General features: G+C 38.0%; 1 protein-coding gene across 1 annotated transcript in view; it reads left to right on the forward strand.

Annotated features, from left to right (window-relative positions):
- Positions 1-21,334, forward strand: part of PTPRN2 (protein tyrosine phosphatase receptor type N2) — a 653,541-nt gene that overhangs the window by 616,860 nt on the left and 15,347 nt on the right. The window contains exons 18-21 of the mRNA XM_054058934.1: positions 1,295-1,414; positions 2,559-2,725; positions 8,340-8,393; positions 10,362-10,426. Coding sequence (XP_053914909.1) covers positions 1,295-1,414; positions 2,559-2,725; positions 8,340-8,393; positions 10,362-10,426 — 406 coding nt within the window. The remainder of the gene's footprint in view (positions 1-1,294; positions 1,415-2,558; positions 2,726-8,339; positions 8,394-10,361; positions 10,427-21,334) is intronic.

Here is a 21,334-nt window from a genome sequence, read left to right on the forward strand (position 1 = left end):
GGGGAGGGGAGGGGAGGGAAGGGAAGGGAAGGGAAGGGAAGGGAAGGGAAGGGAAGGGAAGGGAAGGGAAGGGAAGGGAAGGGAAGGGAAGGGAAGGGAAGGGAAGGGAAGGGAAGGGAAGGGAAGGGAAGGGAAGGGAAGGGAAGGGAAGGGAAGGGAAGGGAAGGGAAGGGAAGGGAAGGGAAGGGAAGGGAGGGGAAGGGGAAGGGGAGGGAAGGGAAGGGAAGGGAAGGGAAGGGAAGGGAAGGGAAGGGAAGGGAAGGGAAGGGAAGGGAAGGGAAGGGAAGGGAAGGGAAGGGAAGGGAAGGGAAGGGAAGGGAAGGGAAGGGAAGGGAAGGGAAGGGAAGGGAAGGGAGGGGAAGGGAGGGGAAGGGAAGGGAGGGGAAGGGAAGGGAGGGGAGGGGAAGGGAGGGGAAGGGAAGGGAGGGGAGGGGAAGGGAAGGGAGGGGAAGGGGAAGGGGAAGGGGAAGGGGAAGAGGAAGGGAAAGGGAGGAAAGGAAAGGAAAGGAAAGGAAAGGAAAGGAAAGGAAAGGAAAGGAAAGGAAAGGAAAGGAAAGGAAAGGAAAGGAAAGGAAAGGAAAGGAAAGGAAAGGAAAGGAAAGGAAAGGAAAGGAAAGGAAAGGAAAGGAAAGGAAAGGAAAGGAAAGGAAAGGAAAGGAAAGGAAAGGAAAGGAAAGGGTAATGCATGTTTGCAAGAAATCTTTTATAAATGTGCTTTTAGAGGGATGATTTCTCCGTCTGAAATGTTTTTGGAAAAACAAATTTGGTTTGGGATTTTTCTGCCTTTTCATCATTACTGTTGTTCGGGTGCAAATTTTATGATTGTTTCATCAATGCAGCACTTCAATAGCTTTACATGGCAAACTGTAAAAAACCCACAGGGTTGAGGATACAAACAGGTTTTAGTACATGTGACCTGAGTAGCTCCATGCTGTTTAGTGTTAAATATCAAATCTCAAATAGTGGTTTGCTCTGCAAGCATCGTTTAGTGCTCCCTTTGTGTATCTAGAAGTTTGACAGAAAAGAAGCTGAGCACAGTAGCAGGAACAAGGAGAGATTTTGTGGAAGACCCAAACTGAAATCGCTGGAAATTCTTAAATATTTCATGTAAAATATGGTGCCAGTTTATTCAGAGATTTGAAAGCAGCTGCAGAGTAAAAGTGTCTAATGAAAATGAAATAAATTTCCTGTGAATGGAATAAATTTTGATTGTGTGTCTGAGTGCAGTAATTATACATGTCACGCAGTAATTAGACAGTCACAATGTGGCCACGGTGTCTTTCTTTGTCTGCAGATGGTCTGGGAGAACGGCTGTGTTGTTATTGTCATGCTGACACCCCTGATGGAAAACGGAGTCAAACAGTGCTACCACTACTGGCCAGACGAAGGGTCAAATCTCTACCACATCTATGAGGTACCGAAACAAAATACCCGGTTGTAAATGTGACAGTAAGTGTACAGGTTGATTTTATACAGGCAAAATGGTGTTTAAGCTGATCTGTCTTGGCAGTTGAGCTGAAGGCTCTTAAATATACTTAGTGTGCCTTTGAGTAGTTTTAGATTTGTAAAAAATTCAAGCACAGTTAGTAAAACAGCAAGGTAGTTTCCGCTGAATAAAACCTACTAAATAATGAGCCAAGTATAACAATGAAAAAAGGACAACAATTTTGTTCCTCAAATGATTTTCCAGGTGGTTGAAATGTGAAACCATATATTTGTATTTTATAGAAAATGGTGTTTTTAGAATTAGTAAATTTTGCCTTAGGAAAGCCATATGTATATCTTCACAGAAAAGCCTCTGTATAGCTTTAATTAATGCTATCTATTTTTACCTCTTGCCTTAGTCAGAAGAACAAATAGACATTTTTTTTCCTGCTTTACATATCTAGCCCAAAATATCATATCACCAGTTTTGTTGCAGTGTAATGTGGACAATGGCTATCAGATTTTTCCAGTTGTCTGGCTGAGTAGAGGAAGAAAATAATACCACAATGCCAAATATGAAGAATAGGAAAATGTGAAGAAATATTGGTATTTAAATTAAAATGTGAGCAAACTCATTTTCTGAAAAATTATCTCTGTAAACGAACTGTGGTTTTTATGCTTATTTTTCTTCATAGCAGAAGAATCTGACTTTTCACTTCTCGCGTGAATTCAACTTCAATTCTTTAGACCACTGAGAGCAGCCTGGGCAATGCATTGTGGGCATTTCAGAGCAGAAAGTGACTGGCAGTCTAGCGTATTTTCAGACAGTGTCTTTTGCATTCATGTAATGATGGAAAGTTTCAATTTAGTGCCTTTTGCTGTTGCATTAAAGATGTCAATTTTTTTTTTTTTTCTGTTTTCAATAAAAAGCAGTGGCAGCTAACCCCTTCCTGACAACTGCACTGATTGCTAAATGAAAACAAATTATTTTCCCCACACTGGCCAATTTGCTAATAAAAATAAAACTTACCTGCGGTTCCTTCATTCCAGACCTCTTTTACACCTGCAACCCTGAAGATGTGGCTTGCAACTGAAATTGCTGATGTCCTTTTGTTCCTTCCTGTGGGGTGTAGGTAAACCTTGTCTCGGAGCACATCTGGTGCGAGGATTTCCTTGTGAGGAGCTTCTATCTGAAGAACCTGCAGACAAACGAGACCCGCACAGTGACACAGTTCCACTTCCTCAGCTGGAACGATCAGAGGGTTCCTGCTTCCACAAGATCACTTCTGGATTTCCGCAGGTAAAGCACAAAATATGACAGTTCATTTAAGACGATACAGCTCTAAGGAATTAAAGCAGTCATTTTAATTGTCTTTTAAATGTTTCTGGTTTGAAAGAGGGGGGAGGGTGGTGTCCTCAGCCTGCGATGTCACAATGCTAAACTAACACAAAAATCTGCAGTAGGTTGATGTTTAGTGTTGTCTTACACATAGATGTTGCCTGGTTTAAAGCATACTCATTCCCCATTTAGAGATCGATACCTTTCTTCCCTTTATTCAGCTCTTCAGTGCTTCTATATTTCTTTGTTTTCCAAGTATTTATCCATTCTGCAACTTCCAGGCTTTTCGTATGTCTCCCCTATGATCCTTGTTGCAGGCATTTCACAAATAAATTACATAGTGGAGTCATATGGCAATAACAACATTCCCATGGGAGCATTTGCTCTTAAGAATCAAACATTGATGTCTCTAGACCTTCTTTGGCTTCAGGAAGGTGGCAATTTAAGAAAGCAGATGAAAATGTTGACAGAGCATACCCTTTGGAATTTTAAAGAAAGTCAAAGTGGTTTTAAAATATAAATATACAGAGGCAAAACCTGTGAAGTCCTTGCCACCTCAAATGTTTGCTGTGTCTATCTAAATTTTAATTTGGAAATTAAAGCCATGCGTGATAAATACTGGAGTGAAATAATCTTCATTTGATTGCAAACCGTGCCCAGTGCATCGTGTGTAGGTGTTAGCATGTATCAGCTAATCCACAGCAATGCGCTTATGACTAATGAAAAGAATCTCCAAGAGGTTTGGGGAGTTGGCTCTCAATCCACAAGCGGCCTGTGGGATCGCGTGTTTTCCTCTCTGTACTACAATATTATCTGCAACCCCCCAAAGTGATTATAAGGGCTCAGTGCTCAAAAGGTCCAAACTTGTTTCTTTCAATAAGTGCTGGGAGCTCTGACTGATGCCAGTCAGAGTTACACAGCTGCACCTGGGGCGAGAAACTGGCGCATATCCAACGGGAGCTGGTTGCAAAGCTGCCTGTTGGCAGAATCTTACCCTTAAAAATTTAGGACTGAATGCCACCCTTCATCCATCAGTATTCTTGTACATATGGCTTTTCAAAGCAGAGAGCCATCTCACACGGTGCAGGTCAAATAACACAGTACAGCTGTACTGAGTCACTGGGAGCTATGGCTCAGTAAGGCTATAAGGATATATTACAGAGTCGCAATGGAAAAGCAATAGTGGAAGGAGGAGGCACAGACATAAGATGGAGTAGAAACTGTAATTGAATTTTCAAGGTTTTCCTGTCTGAGTTCAAACTTTAACATTATTTTTATAGGCTGATTTCCCTTTGCTTGTGGCACCATAGAAGTTGCCTGTAGTGAATTTCTGTAGTGAAAATTCTGAAGTGGTTCCATTAAGTTGCATGAAGCTGCAGCATGGAACCAACACAGTGTCCAATTTTGCCCTTTTTGAAGTTAGTGGAAGATTTGCTAGCAATTGTAACTAGACTATAAATAAGCCTATACAGCCAGGACGTCTGAAGTTTGGAGAAACTTGACTCTGACTTGCTTCAGTAACAATTGAGATCCCTGCGTGGACTGCAGGATGAGATCTACAATAAAGTGTAGCTCGCATCACCAAGAAAGCACTGCTCAGAGTGAAATTGTGTAAGGGTTAAATAGCCATGTTGAAGAAGTGTTGTGCAATACTTTGAAAAAAGAAAAATTATAACTAGATGAGAAAAGTAGCGGAGCTGCCATTCTTTGTATTTAAAGCCAGTATGGGAACGAACTTGTTAAGATTTAATTGAATTCTGAGTGTTCATTTAATATGTATTCACAGTCCAGTGTAGGGTACTGTAATCATTTGCTACGTGCGCATTTTGTACAATGAACTCATAATACTGAATGCATAGTAAAATTCCGCCTGAAAAGGAATTTTGGCATGCACAATAGCTGGTCTGTGAATCTCAGTTTTCTTGGTCATTTGATGCTGCTGTTTTTTTTTAAAAAAAAAAAGTTAATTCACTATTGCTAAAATAATGTATTTTGAATTCATTTATACAATACATGTTTTTGCATCCAAAGCTTCCTATTTAAAGTATAAACTTCACTGAATTACAACAGCTGAGTCATAAAGCCCCCAAAATAAATGTCTGACAGTGCTACCATACTTGTAGGGTAGTGCTGGGAAGGGGCTGTTCTCATCTCTTTTAATCTATGTTTTTATGTGCATTCAGTGTGTTTGTATATATATATGGATATGTGTGTATATTTATATATTCACATACATATATGAAATTAAGCATATACATAACCAACCCTCTATTTTTTATAATTCATCACCAAGAAAAATTGGATTCCCAAAATTACCTTGCCCAGAGTCTGTGGAAATATGGACCTTAAAATTTTTATTGAAGTAAATTTTGCTACTTTCTTTGAAAGCTGAAAGCTTACATTTCTCTTACTATGTATCAGACTGTTTTAGATGATTTTGCATTTAGCAGATACAATAAACCTTGCAGAATAATCTCATGCTTTCACAATGTAGGTATAAATTGCCAAAAAAAAGATTATTCTATATATTTTAAAAAATCTGTGCAAAAGACAGTCCCTGAGAGGTGAGGCTACTACAGAAACCACTGGTCAGTTTTAAATGCTTCTGGAGTCCTAATTTCATTTTGAACAATAGACCAATCATTATTGCTCTGGACTAGCTTGTTAGTCATGCACTGATATGTGTAATTAAATATTTCTTGAGCCCAGAGGGAGCACATTTACACTTTAAAGAGGGACTGCTAAGCTAAAAGATAATTAGCATCACATATGAGGGCTTTGCTTAAAATATATATCTATTATGCTATCACTTCTCGCTGTGTGCAATGGCATTTACTAACACTGCTCACTTTAAAAATGGACAAATTCTTATTTTGCCAGCTAATTAGCGGTTGCCAGTGTCATTTTTGTGATGTTGCAGCTAGTAATATGAGCCCAGTTGCATAGTCACAAAAGTGATCATTGGAAACTGTGACTCTGCTGCAGGGACAATGTGGGAAACCCCTTTTCTGAGCCTCTAACGACCTCTGACCTTTGCTTGCTGATGGTTTGCATGATGATTTCTTTTTCACTCAATGAGCCAAGGGTTGGTTTGTATTACTAATCATTCTTTCTAAGTTAATTCTTCCTGTATATGTGTATATATATATATAAAATATATATTTTCTTCAACATTCAAGAACTTGCTTACTGATGAATTTTCAGCTCACTATCATTAGCCAGAACTAAGAATGAAATGAGACATTGCTGCACTTCTAAATATTTTCATAAACTATATGTAGACAAAGCTATGAACCAGCTGGATTGAAACTCTTTGTTTTAATGTGTTTTCTGGAATGTGTGATAATGAAAATGTTTGAAACGCCTTCAATAAAACTTACAAACCTAAGGTGTCTTTCCCTGACGTGTGTCTCTGGCTGTCTGATTTACTGAGAGGTCTGATCTACTGATAGGTTTAGATCAAATTTGTCATTGAAATTATATTAGGGCTTTGGTAGATGACTAGTCACATCATGCGAATACCATATTAGTGGTGCCATGCAAAGAACAAAGAAAACACACAAGCAGAAAAAGAAATGATAAATAACCCACTGTAGTTATTAGCTTTTATTTAATACTTTAAATGCAGGAACAAGGCTTTACTATTGCACATGACGGGGATTGCGGGGAGGATGACCAGCTGCACATAGGGCAATGCAGACTAACTGTATCAGGTGTTATAATACTGATACTGTTGTTACAGACACTTCAAACATAATTTACTGTGCAATTAAAAAAAATCAGGCTTTATATATTATAGAAAAATGTTGATCCTTAGATATGACCATCAAGAACTGAATAATTCATTCCTGTGAAAGCTACTGCAGCTTAAGTCATTTAAGTTTTGATTTGTAGTGCCTGTGTACATATGCATTTATGGACATATGAGTGGTCCATTTAACTTCTAAAGTCAGGTGCTTCTCAGTGACTTGCCACGTATTTCATAGAATGTTTGTTCTACTGCATTCCTGACTCACATCCGAGGAATATAGGTAGAGACAGAATGCCCTTGCAAGTATGATTTACATCAGTAAGCAAATAAGTGAGAATTGTGAAAAATTCCTGAATACTAATATTTAAGGGAATCATTACAAGACTCTAATATTGTTATCAAGTTTGCTTAGAATCTTAATTAATAAAAAGCAGAATGTGAAGACACAGTTTCATGGGACATCACCAACATCTCCGTAGCCTGTCTGGGTTGAGTTCCAGGTATCCTGACTCCCTTGTCAGATTTAGAAGTTTAGGGATCTTCAGGCTATCCTGTAAGCAATGTTTAAAGATATATGCATGTTTTCACAGCACAGATGTTAGTGAATAGATGAACAGCCAAGAACTAAATGATTCAGTAGGTTTGCTGTGTTTTAAAATTCATAATAACATTGTGCCACAGTTTTCCAAAATCCAGCAACTCACTTAAGTTTATCAGTCCACATCATTTGTAACACTTGAATGGAGCTGGGGACTATTAGATCACCTGGGCATCCCTTGGAAGCTACCCTATGAAATAGTTTTATAGGAGACCTTCCTAGCTCCAGTAAACTCAAGCATCTCATCAAGGAAATTGAATGAAGGGGTTTGATTTCCTGAAGCAATGCTTTCCTGTTTTAGCCTTTATTCAGCTTGTCTTGTTAACATATGTGTGCATATTTTATGGGTTTTGGGCCTCTGGCATACTTGATATGCAAAATATGTCCTAGACCAGAAGAGAGGTTTTGGAATTTGGGGGTTTTTAAGGCAATTTAAATAGATTTAAACCAATTCTCTGTGCTCTATTCTTAGACTGAGTGTCTTGCTTTGCTTCAGCACTATTTAATTCCTTCATTGAGTTTACTTATCAGCAGACCAGTTCTATACCTCTGCTTTTGTTGATTGACTTCACATATATTCTCTTGCCACTGAGAATGTTTAACCAGAAAGTTGTAGATGACAATAATGTGTAAAGAGTGTAAATATTAAATATACAATACAATTTAAGACTCCTGCACTAGCGCCAAAGCAGTAGAGCTTACTGATAATCTTAGTTATATTTACCACAATAGATGACATTTTAGAATTTTTGAGAAGATTTTCAGGAGTTTTGGTATTTTCCTTCATGAGGAGAACTGGCCTTACAAATCAGCACACCTTGTACAAAGTGTACTAGAATAGCCATTTTTAATTCTGGGTTCAGTTTGGTGTCCCTTGATATTTCTTAAAGCAAGCTCATGTACTCAAAGTTGGCTTTAAAATTAAAGCATCTCAAGACAATCTTAGTTTTGGAGCTAAGATATGAGACATTTGGGAAGACAGATCATTTATTTTGCCTAGCCAACAGTGATAATGGGATGTTAAGTGGTTTTTCTACAGCAGCAAAGCAGAAGCAAACTTTAGACAAGACTGTATATAATAACTGCTTGTTATATTAGGAAATTATCAACCTGATTATTTCTTTGAATATGCAATATTTGCTTTTTCTTATTGCTTATTTTTACAGTTGGCTAAAGAAAGAGTCTGCAATTTGCTTAATTAATTTTTTGTGTCTGTTTTGTTTCAGAAAAGTAAACAAGTGCTACAGGGGTCGCTCTTGTCCAGTAGTTGTTCACTGCAGGCAAGTACAATTTCTAAAACAGCATTAGAGAGATTTGTATGTGTAAGAATTTAATATAGATATAAACAAAATGGGCAAATTAAAGCGTTAGATAAATCTCTGAACAGATAGCAAGTTAGGCCAAAGGTATTCTATATAATTAATCTGATTTTTAATGCTTAGGATCCATTTACATAATAAAATTATCCTCTTCTGTGTTTTCATAGCTGTTATATGGGTTAACAATGTATGGCCACACTTTAGAGTATAAGTAGGAGTTGAATTTCATAAACCTCCTTGAAAGTGATAGTGGTTCCTCGCATTCCCTCCCAATTTATTCTTCTACACTTCTTATTAACACTTAATTATGTTTTATTTCTTCTTTGCCTGCTTTTAGTGATCATAGTAAGAAGAGGGTGAAGTCAATGGAAAACTTTACCATAATAACATTAATGTTTGCTTTTGCCATTGGAGGTTCTATATCATAAGGAGAATGTTACACTTATTTATTGATAATGTCCTTATAGATAAGGAAGATAGAAAACCAGTCCTGCTAAGAGGCAGGTTGTTTGACCTGTGGCACTCCACATTGGGTGGAGTGAGGAGGGAGAGGACATGTTTCTCACCTGTGGCACAGCAGACTCCCCTTCCACAGGATGCAAGGAGGCTCTCTGCAGAGGTGAATGCTCTGGGGCAGGCTTGCTTGCATTGCCTTCAGGATGCCTGAGAGAAGAAACATGTCATGCAGAATGAAGAGCCCTCAAGTTTCTTGCTCTTTCCTAACTGTGATGGATGGAAATGTCTATGGTTGGCTCAGTAGTTTTTGCTTTTATTGGGCCTGATCACTGCCTTGTCTCTCGTTATTCAGCTTAACTAGAAGATTATGTCTTTGTTCCATTCATAGACATAGAAAAAAATATTATTACCATTACCTCCTTTTCTCTGAGCAGTGATCTAGTAGCTGAAACGAAAAAAACTGTGTCTACAGAGACTTTACAAAAATTAAGTTTCATAGCCTGCCTGTAAACACAATATAATAATGTGCTTCATGCTGTTCCATTATTTTTCTTTCCATTAATTCTTGTACACGAATTGGGCTATCAATAAAAATAACGGCTTAATTAATAAAACTACATGCCAGTCTAATTGGTCACACATGCATCTTTGTTAAAATTTTGGGAGGGAAAGAAAAAAGGCTTTTACTTAAAATCTTAATTATGTTTGCTAACAGCAGCTCTAAAAGAGCATCACGCTGGCGATTACACATTGCTCTCTGAAAGGGACACAAGCTGCATTCAGATTAGGGAGCTTTGCCCTTCCCAAAGCTTAGTCCCGCATCTCTGAGGGATGGCTGATGATACACAAAAGTTAAAGCTGTTTCTTAAGAATTACAAGATAGTATTTTTTTCTGATCATTGCAACTAAGGAAGAATTAAAGGAAAAAGTAAAAAAAAAAAAACAAACCACACTTGATGGATAGCAAAGAAAGATTGCTGACCCTTAGCAATCAAATATTTTGGTTCTCAGACAGGTGTCTATATACACTCCCTCTGACTGCTGTGTTTAAATGCAACTTGCAACATTTGGGGACCATTCTGGATAATGCTCTGGTCTGGTTTCTTCTGTGGTTCTTGGTCTCGTACATAAGTGACTATAAGCTCGTTGTATGTACACTTTTTGAACAGAAATTATATCCTGTTACTAACTTTTCCCCTATCACTTAAAATGCTTTTGTTGCATAAACACAATTTGATTTTAAAAGTCAAAATAAGGCCTCTTATCCATGTAGGTTAATAGTTAATCTTCCACTAATAGCTTGTGTCAGTTCAGTGCAAGCTTTCTCTCCCCCTCTCAGTACTCTGCTTTAGCCCCTTGTTCTGTCCTCTCCCTCCATGTGCAACAGTATAACATTAAGGGCAGGTACCTTCACAATGAGTCTGCATGCACATTGATAGGCTTTATTTTTTCTTTTTCCCTTTCTGTTGGCAGCGATGGTGCAGGAAGAAGTGGAACCTACATTCTAATTGACATGGTTCTCAATAAAATGGCCAAAGGTGAGAATCGAAAGGCTTGTTACTTCCTCGGTGCTGAAAGATGTGCTTGTGTTGCCATGACAACATGAGGAGCAATATTCGCAGAAAATCTGAGAATAAATTAGAGGCAAATTGTACTCTTTCCTGAACATTCTTGAGTTTTATTTTCATAGCAATTTGAAACAACAAACCTGAACACAAATGCTTCATGAATGAGCAGGTGTTTTCATACTGTTTATAATTTAAAATAAGTTATTACAAGTTTTAGAAGAAGATTCCTTGGGGCTGCACAATCCTTTTTTAATAGATAAGAGATTTAGGTCCCTGGGCTGCTTCATGACTGTTGCCCTATCTGCCCAGCCACAATGGTCAAACGTGGCTACTTTTCTTTTTGTAGCTGCCTTTGCCAAAAAAAGCGCCTAGAAGAGCTGGTACCAGACATGGTCTCATGTGCTGCACCAATTTATCTCTTAGGATTAAAATGACAGTAGTGAACAGGACAGAGGACTGAAAATAAATCATCTAATGCTCTGTTCCTAGCTCTGCCACTGTTTGTTCAATACTGAACAATTTATTTAACTTTTCTGTTCCTTCATTTTCTTATCTGTGACATGCAATTTTATGAAGTGGGAAATTATCTGTCAACATAAATACTGTTGGTTGTTTAAAATGAAGTCTATAAACTCTCTAGAGACTGGGACCACTTCTTTACTTTTTGTTGATCAATAAATGGCTCATGGTGGGAAGTACTTGACATATGCTTAAATAATCTCTATATTTTAGAACTAAAATGAATTTTTAATACTGATTCTGTCTTCAGAAGGAAGGAGGGTAAAAGTAGGGATGTAAGCCTGACTGTATGTTAAAAACATGTAATAGTTAACTTTATTTAGATAGTGTACTCTTACCCTGTGCCTTTGGTCACGTTTGTATCACAGTTTAATAGAACTGCATTTTAAGATGAAAAGAAATCTTGAGAAGTTGAAAATAAACAAAAAGATAGCTATTTGCCTTTCTTAAGCAGACTACTTAAGTTGCCTTAGTCTCGCATTTTGCACATAGATGTATCTAAAGAAAAATGATTCATTGTAAAAAAAAAGTATTAATTTATACTTAAAAACTATATTTAGGTCATTGAGTTCTAATCACAGTTGTTTAAAGTCCTCTGATGTCAACATATTTTTATATGTAGTTTAAAAATACACTCCATATTTTGCAGTCATCTATTGCATCCTGCATATCCCAGTTCTGTAGGACATAATGGCGTCCTGTCCCTTTAGAAAGAAGAGTTTAGCATTTTTTCCTTTCCGAATTCTGACTGTTAACGTGTCTCGTCAAATGTGGACTTAATTTTCTGCCCACAAGCATCCTGTGGAACTTCCTACTGATGTTAAAAGAAATTATGCGTTTGCCATCTCGTTAGTATTGTACTGAAAATAAATTTTTCAGTGGGATGAGATTAGTTTTTCATGCTCATTGGAAAACGGGTTTTGATTCTGTGAAGGAATAGGGAGATATTTCCAATGCTTTTTCTGTGCCACGGGACAGCCTAGTCTTTAAAAACAGAAGCAATGATACATCGTAAAATTAATGTAGAACTTCGTTAGGTATTTGTTTGGCTCATTTCAGTCAACAGCAATGAGAAGATGTAATGAAAACTAGATTTAAAGCATATGCAATTTACTCGCATAAAGAAGTAAATGAGAAGTATTTTCTAGCTTGGGGCTTTCAGCCACTTAAGGGAGGGTTGACTTTGTTGTAAAAGCACTGAAGAATGTCATTTATTGACTCCATTGTACCATGTAATGTCAAATTCCATTTTAAGTGTGGGCTTAGCACTTCACAATACCAGACAAGTCATGTGAAACTGGCCAGAGAAAGGCGTCACAGGGCTTTTTGCAGATCGGTCACCCCCATTTTGTTCTTGACCTGCTCCCCTCTGCCCATGGGGGTGTGCGACGCGAAATCCCCTGACCTGGTGCTTTGGCTGGGGTTTAAATGAAAGATCAAAGGGCAGAGCGGGCATCTCAGCCCTGCTGAGGTGGGCCTTTCCCAGGCTGTCACACTGTGCGGCCGCCAAAGGTTTTGTTCGGGCGGGAACCGAAGCCCAGCCTGTGCGGCCGGGACCCTCTTTGTCTGCCCTGAGAAGCTGGAGGCCCAAGTTGAGGATCCAATGTTCATCAAATGATCAAAGGCCTTGAAGCCCTGGACATGAAATCTTTCTTTCCATTTCCTTTTCTTAGAGAATGAATTGCACGAGTGGCAAAGAATGCCCTTTCCAAAGCTTTTATGTGGAGTGCGAGGGCTAACTTCAGAGTCCTTCAGCGCTAAACATAAAAATCTAAGTGCACTTTCAATCTGCGCCCAGCTGCCAGGCCAGCATCTAGTAACATTTCTTTCAAAAAGGCTTTTAAGGATTAAGGCCTTCAGTCTTTCAAAAAAAAAAAAAACCAAAAAAAAAAAAACAGACTTTTAAGAATAAACTTAGAATAATTTGAGTTTCTTGTTCCGCTGTCTGGTTTATTAGAAAGTAGACAATAATGCATTTTTAAATCAAAGTAAATAGAGGAGTACTTAGTTTCAGCAGTGGGAAAGTAGAAAGCAATCAATAAATGCCTTGGCTCTTTAGTGGGGTTTTTAATAGGGTGGGTTGAGAAAAGGAGCTCCTTTTTCATGTAATGATTTACTTCCCTGCATTCTCTTAGACAGTTAACTGTAAATGCCTTTGTCATTTACAATTTCTTCTTGTACTGCTCATTGAATTAGTGCTAATACTTAGTCTATTAAACATGCTATAAATTCATATCCTCTACTGCCTTGCCTGTTGCCTTTCCTCATACTGTTTTAGATGCTGAAAACCACCAGCGAGGGACTTGTTCCTAGAGCCCAAAGCAAGGGAAGAGAAGCCGAGCTGGGGAGGACTTTGTGCGAAAAGAAACCAAGCTGGGGAGGATTTTGTATTTGAGAGCCGCTACATTAGACTGACAGCCCCAGCACCTTAAAGAAAGCAGGAATTAAATTTTTAAAAAGCAAAGCATTTTATTTCAGTGCACTTATACAGGGTGGTAAAAGTTGGTACTGAGTGTAGGGATGTCCCCTTTGGTGTTCTGGGAGTGGTTGAGCAGGCAACAGCTCACACAGAACTGACAGGAGCCCTCGCTCACCAAACACCTTCCTGGCCCCCCATTGCCTCTGAGAGCCACACAGTGCTGGCCTGCAGGACTCCCTCTGGCTCTGCACAGCACCAGGAAAGATTTCCTCTTGGTTTGAGTTTTTAATGAATTTTGCTATCCTCTGTGCAGTGAATGTAATGAATGCATCTGTGCATTCACTCCAGACAGCCATATTAAATAATCTTATTAGATACTGGAACAGTCAGAGAACAACAGTGTCTATTCAGCACTATCATTCCTGTATCATGTCACTGGAAAGTTTTAAGTGCAAGCATATCCTTTTGTTCAGTTGTTCAGTAACGTAGTGCTGCTATTTATCTGGTAGTTTATTGCTATAATTATTTTTCTTGTTAGATTCATACGCAGAGTAGTTGCAAGACCCTAATCATATACCCATCAAAGTGATAATAAAAAGGAAACAGTGTTGAATTGGGGCCTACAGTAACACACTTAAACACTATTTAATGTGATTTAACTATGATAAATAATTAACTGTGATGTTATTTTTCCATGGGTGTAACAGTTTTAAGACAGTTACCAAGTCACCTCTCGTTTTCCCAACAGACAGCTTAGGACAAGCTTTAGTTTTCAATGAGAAGTTGAGAAGTGATCTATTTTGACTCTATGTGCACTTCTGTGATTTAAATAAATACAGAAAATTATAATGGATTGATTTAGTAGATAGCAACGCTTGCTGAATTTTTGACAGAGATTGATTTTCTGAGGGTGATTTCTGCTGAGAATTTCAACATTCTTGATGTATTTACAAGTTTTATCCCTTGTTAATAGGGTAGATAAACTGATTTAGATTTAGTCTACTTGGTATTCCTTCATCACACCAAACTCATAGTAGCTCTGAGCTGATCAGGTTTTTTTCTTTTTGTGTGATCTAGAGAAAAGTTGAGAATTTTCTCATGTCTTTCTGGCAGGTTTATTGTAGTGACTTAAAGTCTGATATATTGCAAGACATTTTTATTGAGTGTGTCTGGTGTGAAAAAGGAAAAAAAATGAGATTATGATTCTTCCTACTTTCATTTTTCTGAACTGAGAGGCTTGGATAGTGTAGATAATAGTTTGATTTTTAGATATTAATCCAGCTAGCAGCTGCTTGGTGTTTGCTGACCGTCCATTTTCTTGTGTTTGAACCAGCTGGAATTAGATGAGTCAAAGGGAAGGCAAATATAAATTTTAAAATCCTTTTAAGGTATTGATTTCCAAATTCTAAAACCCAGCAAAAGATTCAATTTAGCAAAGCCGAACCAACAGTTTGTTCTTGCGCATTCAAAAGCTTGGATTATAATTGATAGAGCGCACACTCTGGCCTGGGCTGGCTGCAGAGGTTATCTCCCCAAGTCGTTTCCTTACCCAAGCTACTCTATTGTCTGAGGGTCTTGTGCGTCAGCTCCTGAGCAGATGCAGTTTATACCATGACATTTTAAGGCAAAACAAAAGATTCCTTAATTCGCCTTCTGACTCATCGTGATCAAATGGTTTTGGCTGATCTGAACCCTTGCTGAGGTTTTGCTTATCTGCTGTGTGGATTTAACAATCATAATGAAGTTGTGGGGTTAGCTCCTCTCTGAAAGGATTTTATGAAAGAAAATGCTTGCCCATATTCATGTTAAAATGGATTCAATCTGTTTATTTTTGAGTCCTTATGCAAAGTCTGAGAAAATTCTATTGTTCGGTTGTGCTGATACAAGTCTAGACCAGGCTATTGCTGACATACTCTTGGTGGTGAATGAGGGTATATTTCTTTAGCCAACGATCCAGCTTCTCCTGTGAAAATAAAAATTCACATATTATGTTTCACACAGGGGTTGAGAGAATATATAGTGTAAAAGAGATAGTACTTTTTGCTTAGATAGTACTTTTTGCTTAAGATGATATTTAATAGTAAGGGGGCAAGAACTAGGATTAGAAATGGGTGGTATTGTGGAGAATAATTTAAAATGCAGGACTAAAAATGTAATTGTTTTCATGTTCTAAGTTTGAATCAATCACATTTCTGTTCTTTGAGATTTGGGTGAGATAAATTGTTTACTCTAGGAAAAAAAATCAGGCCGGTAAAGCCAAAAAATTCTATCCACAAGACTGCCTCAGTTCTCAGCAGCAATAATGCTAACCATGTAACATCTGAAATGTTGCTATTTCGAATTCTGAAGAAAGTTCTTAGTGTCCATGTAAACATATCATGTTATAAGGCTGGTTTTTCAAATGAGCTGCGTTTATGTATTGTAACTTTTATGTAATGAGTTACCCTGGAAACACAATTAGGCAAATAGTGCTCATTCTTGCAGCCTTTCCCAGCAGATAATTAATCACAATGAGAGCTGGGCCCCCCAGCTACACGCCAAAGTGTATGGGGAATGTATAGAACAGTTTTTTACGGTCCAGCCTGTGATGCTCAGGGAACTATCACTATTTAAAACAAGCTGTTTAAAACAATATTTGTTTCCTTTGCAAAACACATTTTGACGCATAAAGCTTTAAAGCTTTTGACATATTATCGACACTATAGAGTCATCAATTCATCGTTCATAAACTGAATATTAAACAGTAGAATGTTCTGCCAACATCTGTTGCTAAATGAATTTGTGACCACAGGGAGGGTAGTGTTGGTTGATATTTCCTGGTGTATGTTGCATGGACTTGAATTTTCAGGTGGTTTCCTTTATGGCGTATAGAGATTTCAAACAAAAAGCAACCTTTATTGATGTAACTTTTTCTTTTCTATTTTAAATAGTTTAGTGTTCAGAAATTCCAAAAGAGACATATTTCTTCAGTTATTTGCTGTTCTGAGGATTTTATTTGAAAAGAATTTGGACAAGGAAAGTGTGGTAGAAAGCAATCCTAATTATTCAGGGTTTGAAGCAAATGAATTCTGAAGAAAGACTGATCAGACATGGGCTACTCCTTGGGAAAGGGAGCATGAAGGGGGGTCCCCATAGAGCATTAGAAGACCCTGAAAGGAATGTATTGATGTCAGTAAGCAGCTTGAGATAGTGACTAATTTGAAAACAAGAGGTCATTGACTGAAACTAAGGAGGAGACAAGCAGATAAGGAATTTGGGCGGCATTTTTTTACACAATTGGTAGGTTAGAATATGGAAAGGGGGAAAAGCTGGTCAGAGAAGTACTGTGTGATTGGTTCAAGAAGCAGCTGGGCAAATGTTTGGAAAAGGAGGTTTATATACAGAGTGAAGAACTACTTTTTTTTGTAGCTAATCTCATGCAGCAGTCCATAGCAGGATTTGAAGAGAAGTGTTTAATTGACCAGATGGTAGTCTTCTGACTCTAAAGGGTACAATGTGTATTACCTAACTAAAGTGTAATTATTCTACAACTTCTATAGCTGGATCAGTTTAGTCACTTTTAAGGATAGGCTTCATAGAAGAATGAATCTGTTATTCAAGTTATTCCATGTACTATCTTGTGAAAGCATTGCCACCTACATGCAGTGTAAAATGAAAGTAATACAAAATGTACTTCTTACAATTCAATAGATTCATTTGGGTGAGCTACTTCTGCGTCCCCTGTAAATAAAATTCATGTTTTCCAAAGGAGACTCCAAGATTTTTGAGGGCAAATTGAGATGCATTTTCAGAAATGCCATTTTTGCAATTAGCATCTTAACCTTGTTCATGTTTGATTCAGCATGTGGAGCTGAGCTGCCTTTCAGGTAATTCAACAGCACTTTCTAGAAGAGGTGCTAAAAGAAGCAAATATTATAGAACTCTATTGGAGCTGATACTGGGGAACACCTGTAAGTAAGCAGTAGCAGCACATCCACAATTCTTGCTATTGTTACCTCTTGCATGTGTGTGTGTGTGTGTAAGTTAAGTTTAGACGCATGCACCAGTATTTTCTAGAGTGACCACAGGTTATGGTTATCTTACCCTGTATGAAATGCAACTCTAACTTCTATTTCTTGCATGCAGTAATTTAGGCATTTTCCTATTACTTTTAACTTCTGGGAAGGCTGGAAGAATCTAGATGTAAAAGAGGAACAATTCCTATATGGTGTAGAATGTGATGTGACATAGTCTCATGCACAGTGGAAGTGAGGAAGGATTTGACCTCAAATCAGCATACATTTGCATACAGTTACAGTGAATGGTTTCTGAATGTTTTTTCTGCATTGATAAAGAATATTAGCTTAGAAGCCGACGTGTCAGTAGTAGATTTCTATCTCTGAAAGATTTGAAATCAGTGTATGCTTAGAAGCATTGTTTTTTAAATATTAGGCTGTTCCTAGGTCTTCCGTCTTCAGTATCACCTTCCTTTGCACTGTGTACTGACAGAGTCATATCTCTGTCACTGTACTGACAGGGTCATATCACATATTTTATACATTTAAAGCATGCAGTTTTCAAGTATTCATAGAAAATGTGTAAACAATAATACATTGTGTAATTTATACTCTGTGTGTGTATGACTGTCACAATAATTTTCATTACTTCATGTCTGTTGCTTTGAGTACTCCTTCCTCCATTCATACGCTTGCATTGCCTGTTGGGTTTTTTAGTTGTGATTTGGGGTTTGGGTTCTTTTTTTTTTCTGGGGGGGGGGGGAGAGGGGGTTGATTTTTTAAATAAAGGTATTGAAATTTGGGTGATTCTTAGTTGTCTAGAAGCACTTATCTATTTTGTCTGAAATTCCAGCCAATTCACAGATTCAGGTATGCTTGGATCCATCTCTAACTACATACACATGTGCACACAAATTTTGTTCCTCTCAGAGAAAGAATAAGCTTTTAATGAAAATGCCATTCTGAATACATTTATCCCTTTTGTTATCTTTAAAAGTGTGTCCCTCACTAGCTTTTTGCTTCCATGAAAAGCATCATATGATCCTGCTGGCCAATAGCAGAACTCCAGCAGCTACAGCAGCAGACATCTGGATAACTACAAACAAAAACTGCTTTTATTTTTGTAGTTTATAGCTGTTATTCAGCTCCCTTTTTTAACTCTAATATTTACAAGAGTTTTTTATTTAATGGCCACTCAGACAATGGAAGCTGAAAAAAGAAAATGCTCTTGTTTCTTTACTTCAGAGCATTATACAAACAGCAGATGCTCTTACGACAGGTTTATTCACTTCCATAGTCTTCCCTACACTGCCGCGACTGATTTATCTTTTTGTGCTTTTTCCATGTTGCTTTTTCTGTTGTCATTTCCATCAAAATTGCCAAACTTGGTGTGCATGGCCGGGAGAGGGAAGAGGGGAAGGCAACAGACATAAAACACAGATCTAAAACACTGCTAGTTTTGGCACGTTCTAGGATTCATGAGCCCAAAACTGTAGAGCAGAAACTCTGGTCTTTTCAATCCAGGTTCATTTCAGCTAACTTTAGCCATAATAAAGCACCAAGCATTAAGCATCTCACCTAACCTAGTTGTCTAGGTCTCCTCAGTCATCAGTGGAGAACGATATACACCTCTGGAGGGTAATTCTCAGGCAAATGAATGGTCCATCAGAGCCTCCTCTCTCTCTCTTAGCTGTTGGGAGAGGAGATGACTAACTCTATTTCAAACTTCAGGGATGGCTGGAGTGAATGAGATGAGTCTGGGCCTTTGAGACTAAGCTAGTTAGTAAATATTACCAGTATGCCATTAAAACTAATGGTCAGTGAAGAAGTGCTGTTACACTCCCCCTAGTTATGACCCTTTCTTCTTTAATCATATTGAGTTTGCCCCTCATATGGTGTGATTAAATGTTTCACTACAACATTAAGTACTCAATGGGGCAAACACTCGCTGGAGCAGCTAAGCAAGCTGTCCTTTAGAAGTTGTCAGTGGGAAGCTGGAGGCATCTGGAGCTTTGGGGACATTGCAGATCTGCAGCGTGTCTGCACTACGTCCAGCTAGCTTGGATATTGGGAACTGCGTACTGTGACAGTGTAATAGTCTGTGAGTGCTGATTTCGCCTGCTAACTCCCCAGAGAGCCCGCTTCTGTTCCTATACGCTCTCACAGCCAACAGTATAGATGGGCCCTTTTTATGGGTTAGGTTCCTAGCAGGCCTGTATCGGTTATTGTCTGTCCTTCTTAAGGAGGTTTCTGTCCTTAGGTCTCCACAGTTCACTATCCTACCTCCTTGCTAAGTCAAAGCTAAATGCAGAAAATTTTGTACTAAACCCAAGAAAGCTATTTTTCAGAGTCGTCACACAGGGAGGGAAGAAAAGCAGCATAAAGCTGCTGTGCACAAGTCTGCTTTGACCATGAAGCATCTCTTTTAAGCATGAGTCATGCAGTCATCACCCAAACATGAAAACCACTTGTATTCTTCCTAAGCACAGACACACTGTGATGAGACAGCTGATTGTCCTTGCCCTTATTTTCTTTCTCAAGTGTATTTTTGCTATTCCATAGCATTACAAGTGATTCTTCCACAGCACTCTCAACTGCCTGTGAAGACTGCCTCGTGCACAACTGAGGCTAAAAGGCTGCTGATCAGCGGTGTCTTGCAAATATTAATTGGATCTTTTTCAGCTTCTAGCAACAGCAGTGGAAAGAACAGTATTAGGGACTCTTCCTTTGAGATTTTAACAAGCCAGTTTTTAATCTGACCTAACAAGTCCTTTTGCCCTTCAAGGCCTAATTCAAAATCTATACAATATAATAAATATAAGAAGATGCATTAAGCAGGTAATATCTGACTAGAATGAAACTGAATACGTACTGCTGCAAAAAGAAAGGCACTTGACAGGTCATTTCTGTATTCCCCTTAGTACTCTGTTTTTTTTCTGTTGGGATGAATGCTTATTTCCACACAGATCATCATCATCTCCTTAAGGAGAAATGGTAACAGTGCTATTAATACCACATTTACGACCACTCAGTATGACTCCTACATCATATATTCAGCTTTGTGATTACTTTATGATCAAAGGGAACAGAAAGAGGGCTGAGAAAGGTGCAAAGGGTACTGGAAAAAAAATATCTAGAGTATCTATCTAGGTCCTCGCCTCTCTAATGTCCAAGTAGATAGTAATCATTAATGCTTTCATAACAACTTATTAGGTAGGAAAAAGATGGCTCATTTTATAAATGATGATGTGAAACAAAGGGAGAATTTAATGATTTAACCATACTTGTGCAGGAAGTCAGAGTCTCAGTCTGGAAGAAAATTCAAATGCATCTAAACATCTAGCAACCTAATGACCAAGCCATCCTTAGGACTCACAGTAACAAATTTATAGCCATTCTGCAGAGTTCTAATCCTGTCTTTTTGAGGATACATGCCAGTAGATCTGAAAGTTGTTCCCAGCTAGAAAAATCCTTTTTAATTTAATATTTATGAGTGCTATGTATTTGTGAAACATCACAAAGAAAACTCTTCAGTTTGGGTTATTTAAAAAGAACCCCCCACCAAATAACTGCTTTGATGAAGTATTTAAGGATCATTTTATTTTTATAAATACACAGAAAATTCAGAGCATCTAGAATCTAAAATATTCCTTTTAATGCAGTCCTTTAATATAAAATTCTATTAGTCTCATAGATTCTACACTGCACTTTTCATTAGTAATGAATAAAATAGAACTTTTGACTTCGCTTTCATTGCAAGTGTGTTCAAGCTTATTCCATAAAAATAAAATCTCAAAGCTTGCCATAATTAAGCCACAATTTTCATACATTTATGTAACAAATGCTGATGGTTCTTATAACTGAAAAAAAAAAAGAACCGAGTATATTTTGAGGTACACAATCTCTTTAGTTTGCTGCACTTGAAAACACCTTTTTCTTCCCTAT

Source organism: Cuculus canorus, chromosome 2 (genome assembly GCF_017976375.1).
Source record: "Cuculus canorus isolate bCucCan1 chromosome 2, bCucCan1.pri, whole genome shotgun sequence".
NCBI lineage: Eukaryota > Metazoa > Chordata > Aves > Cuculiformes > Cuculidae > Cuculus > Cuculus canorus.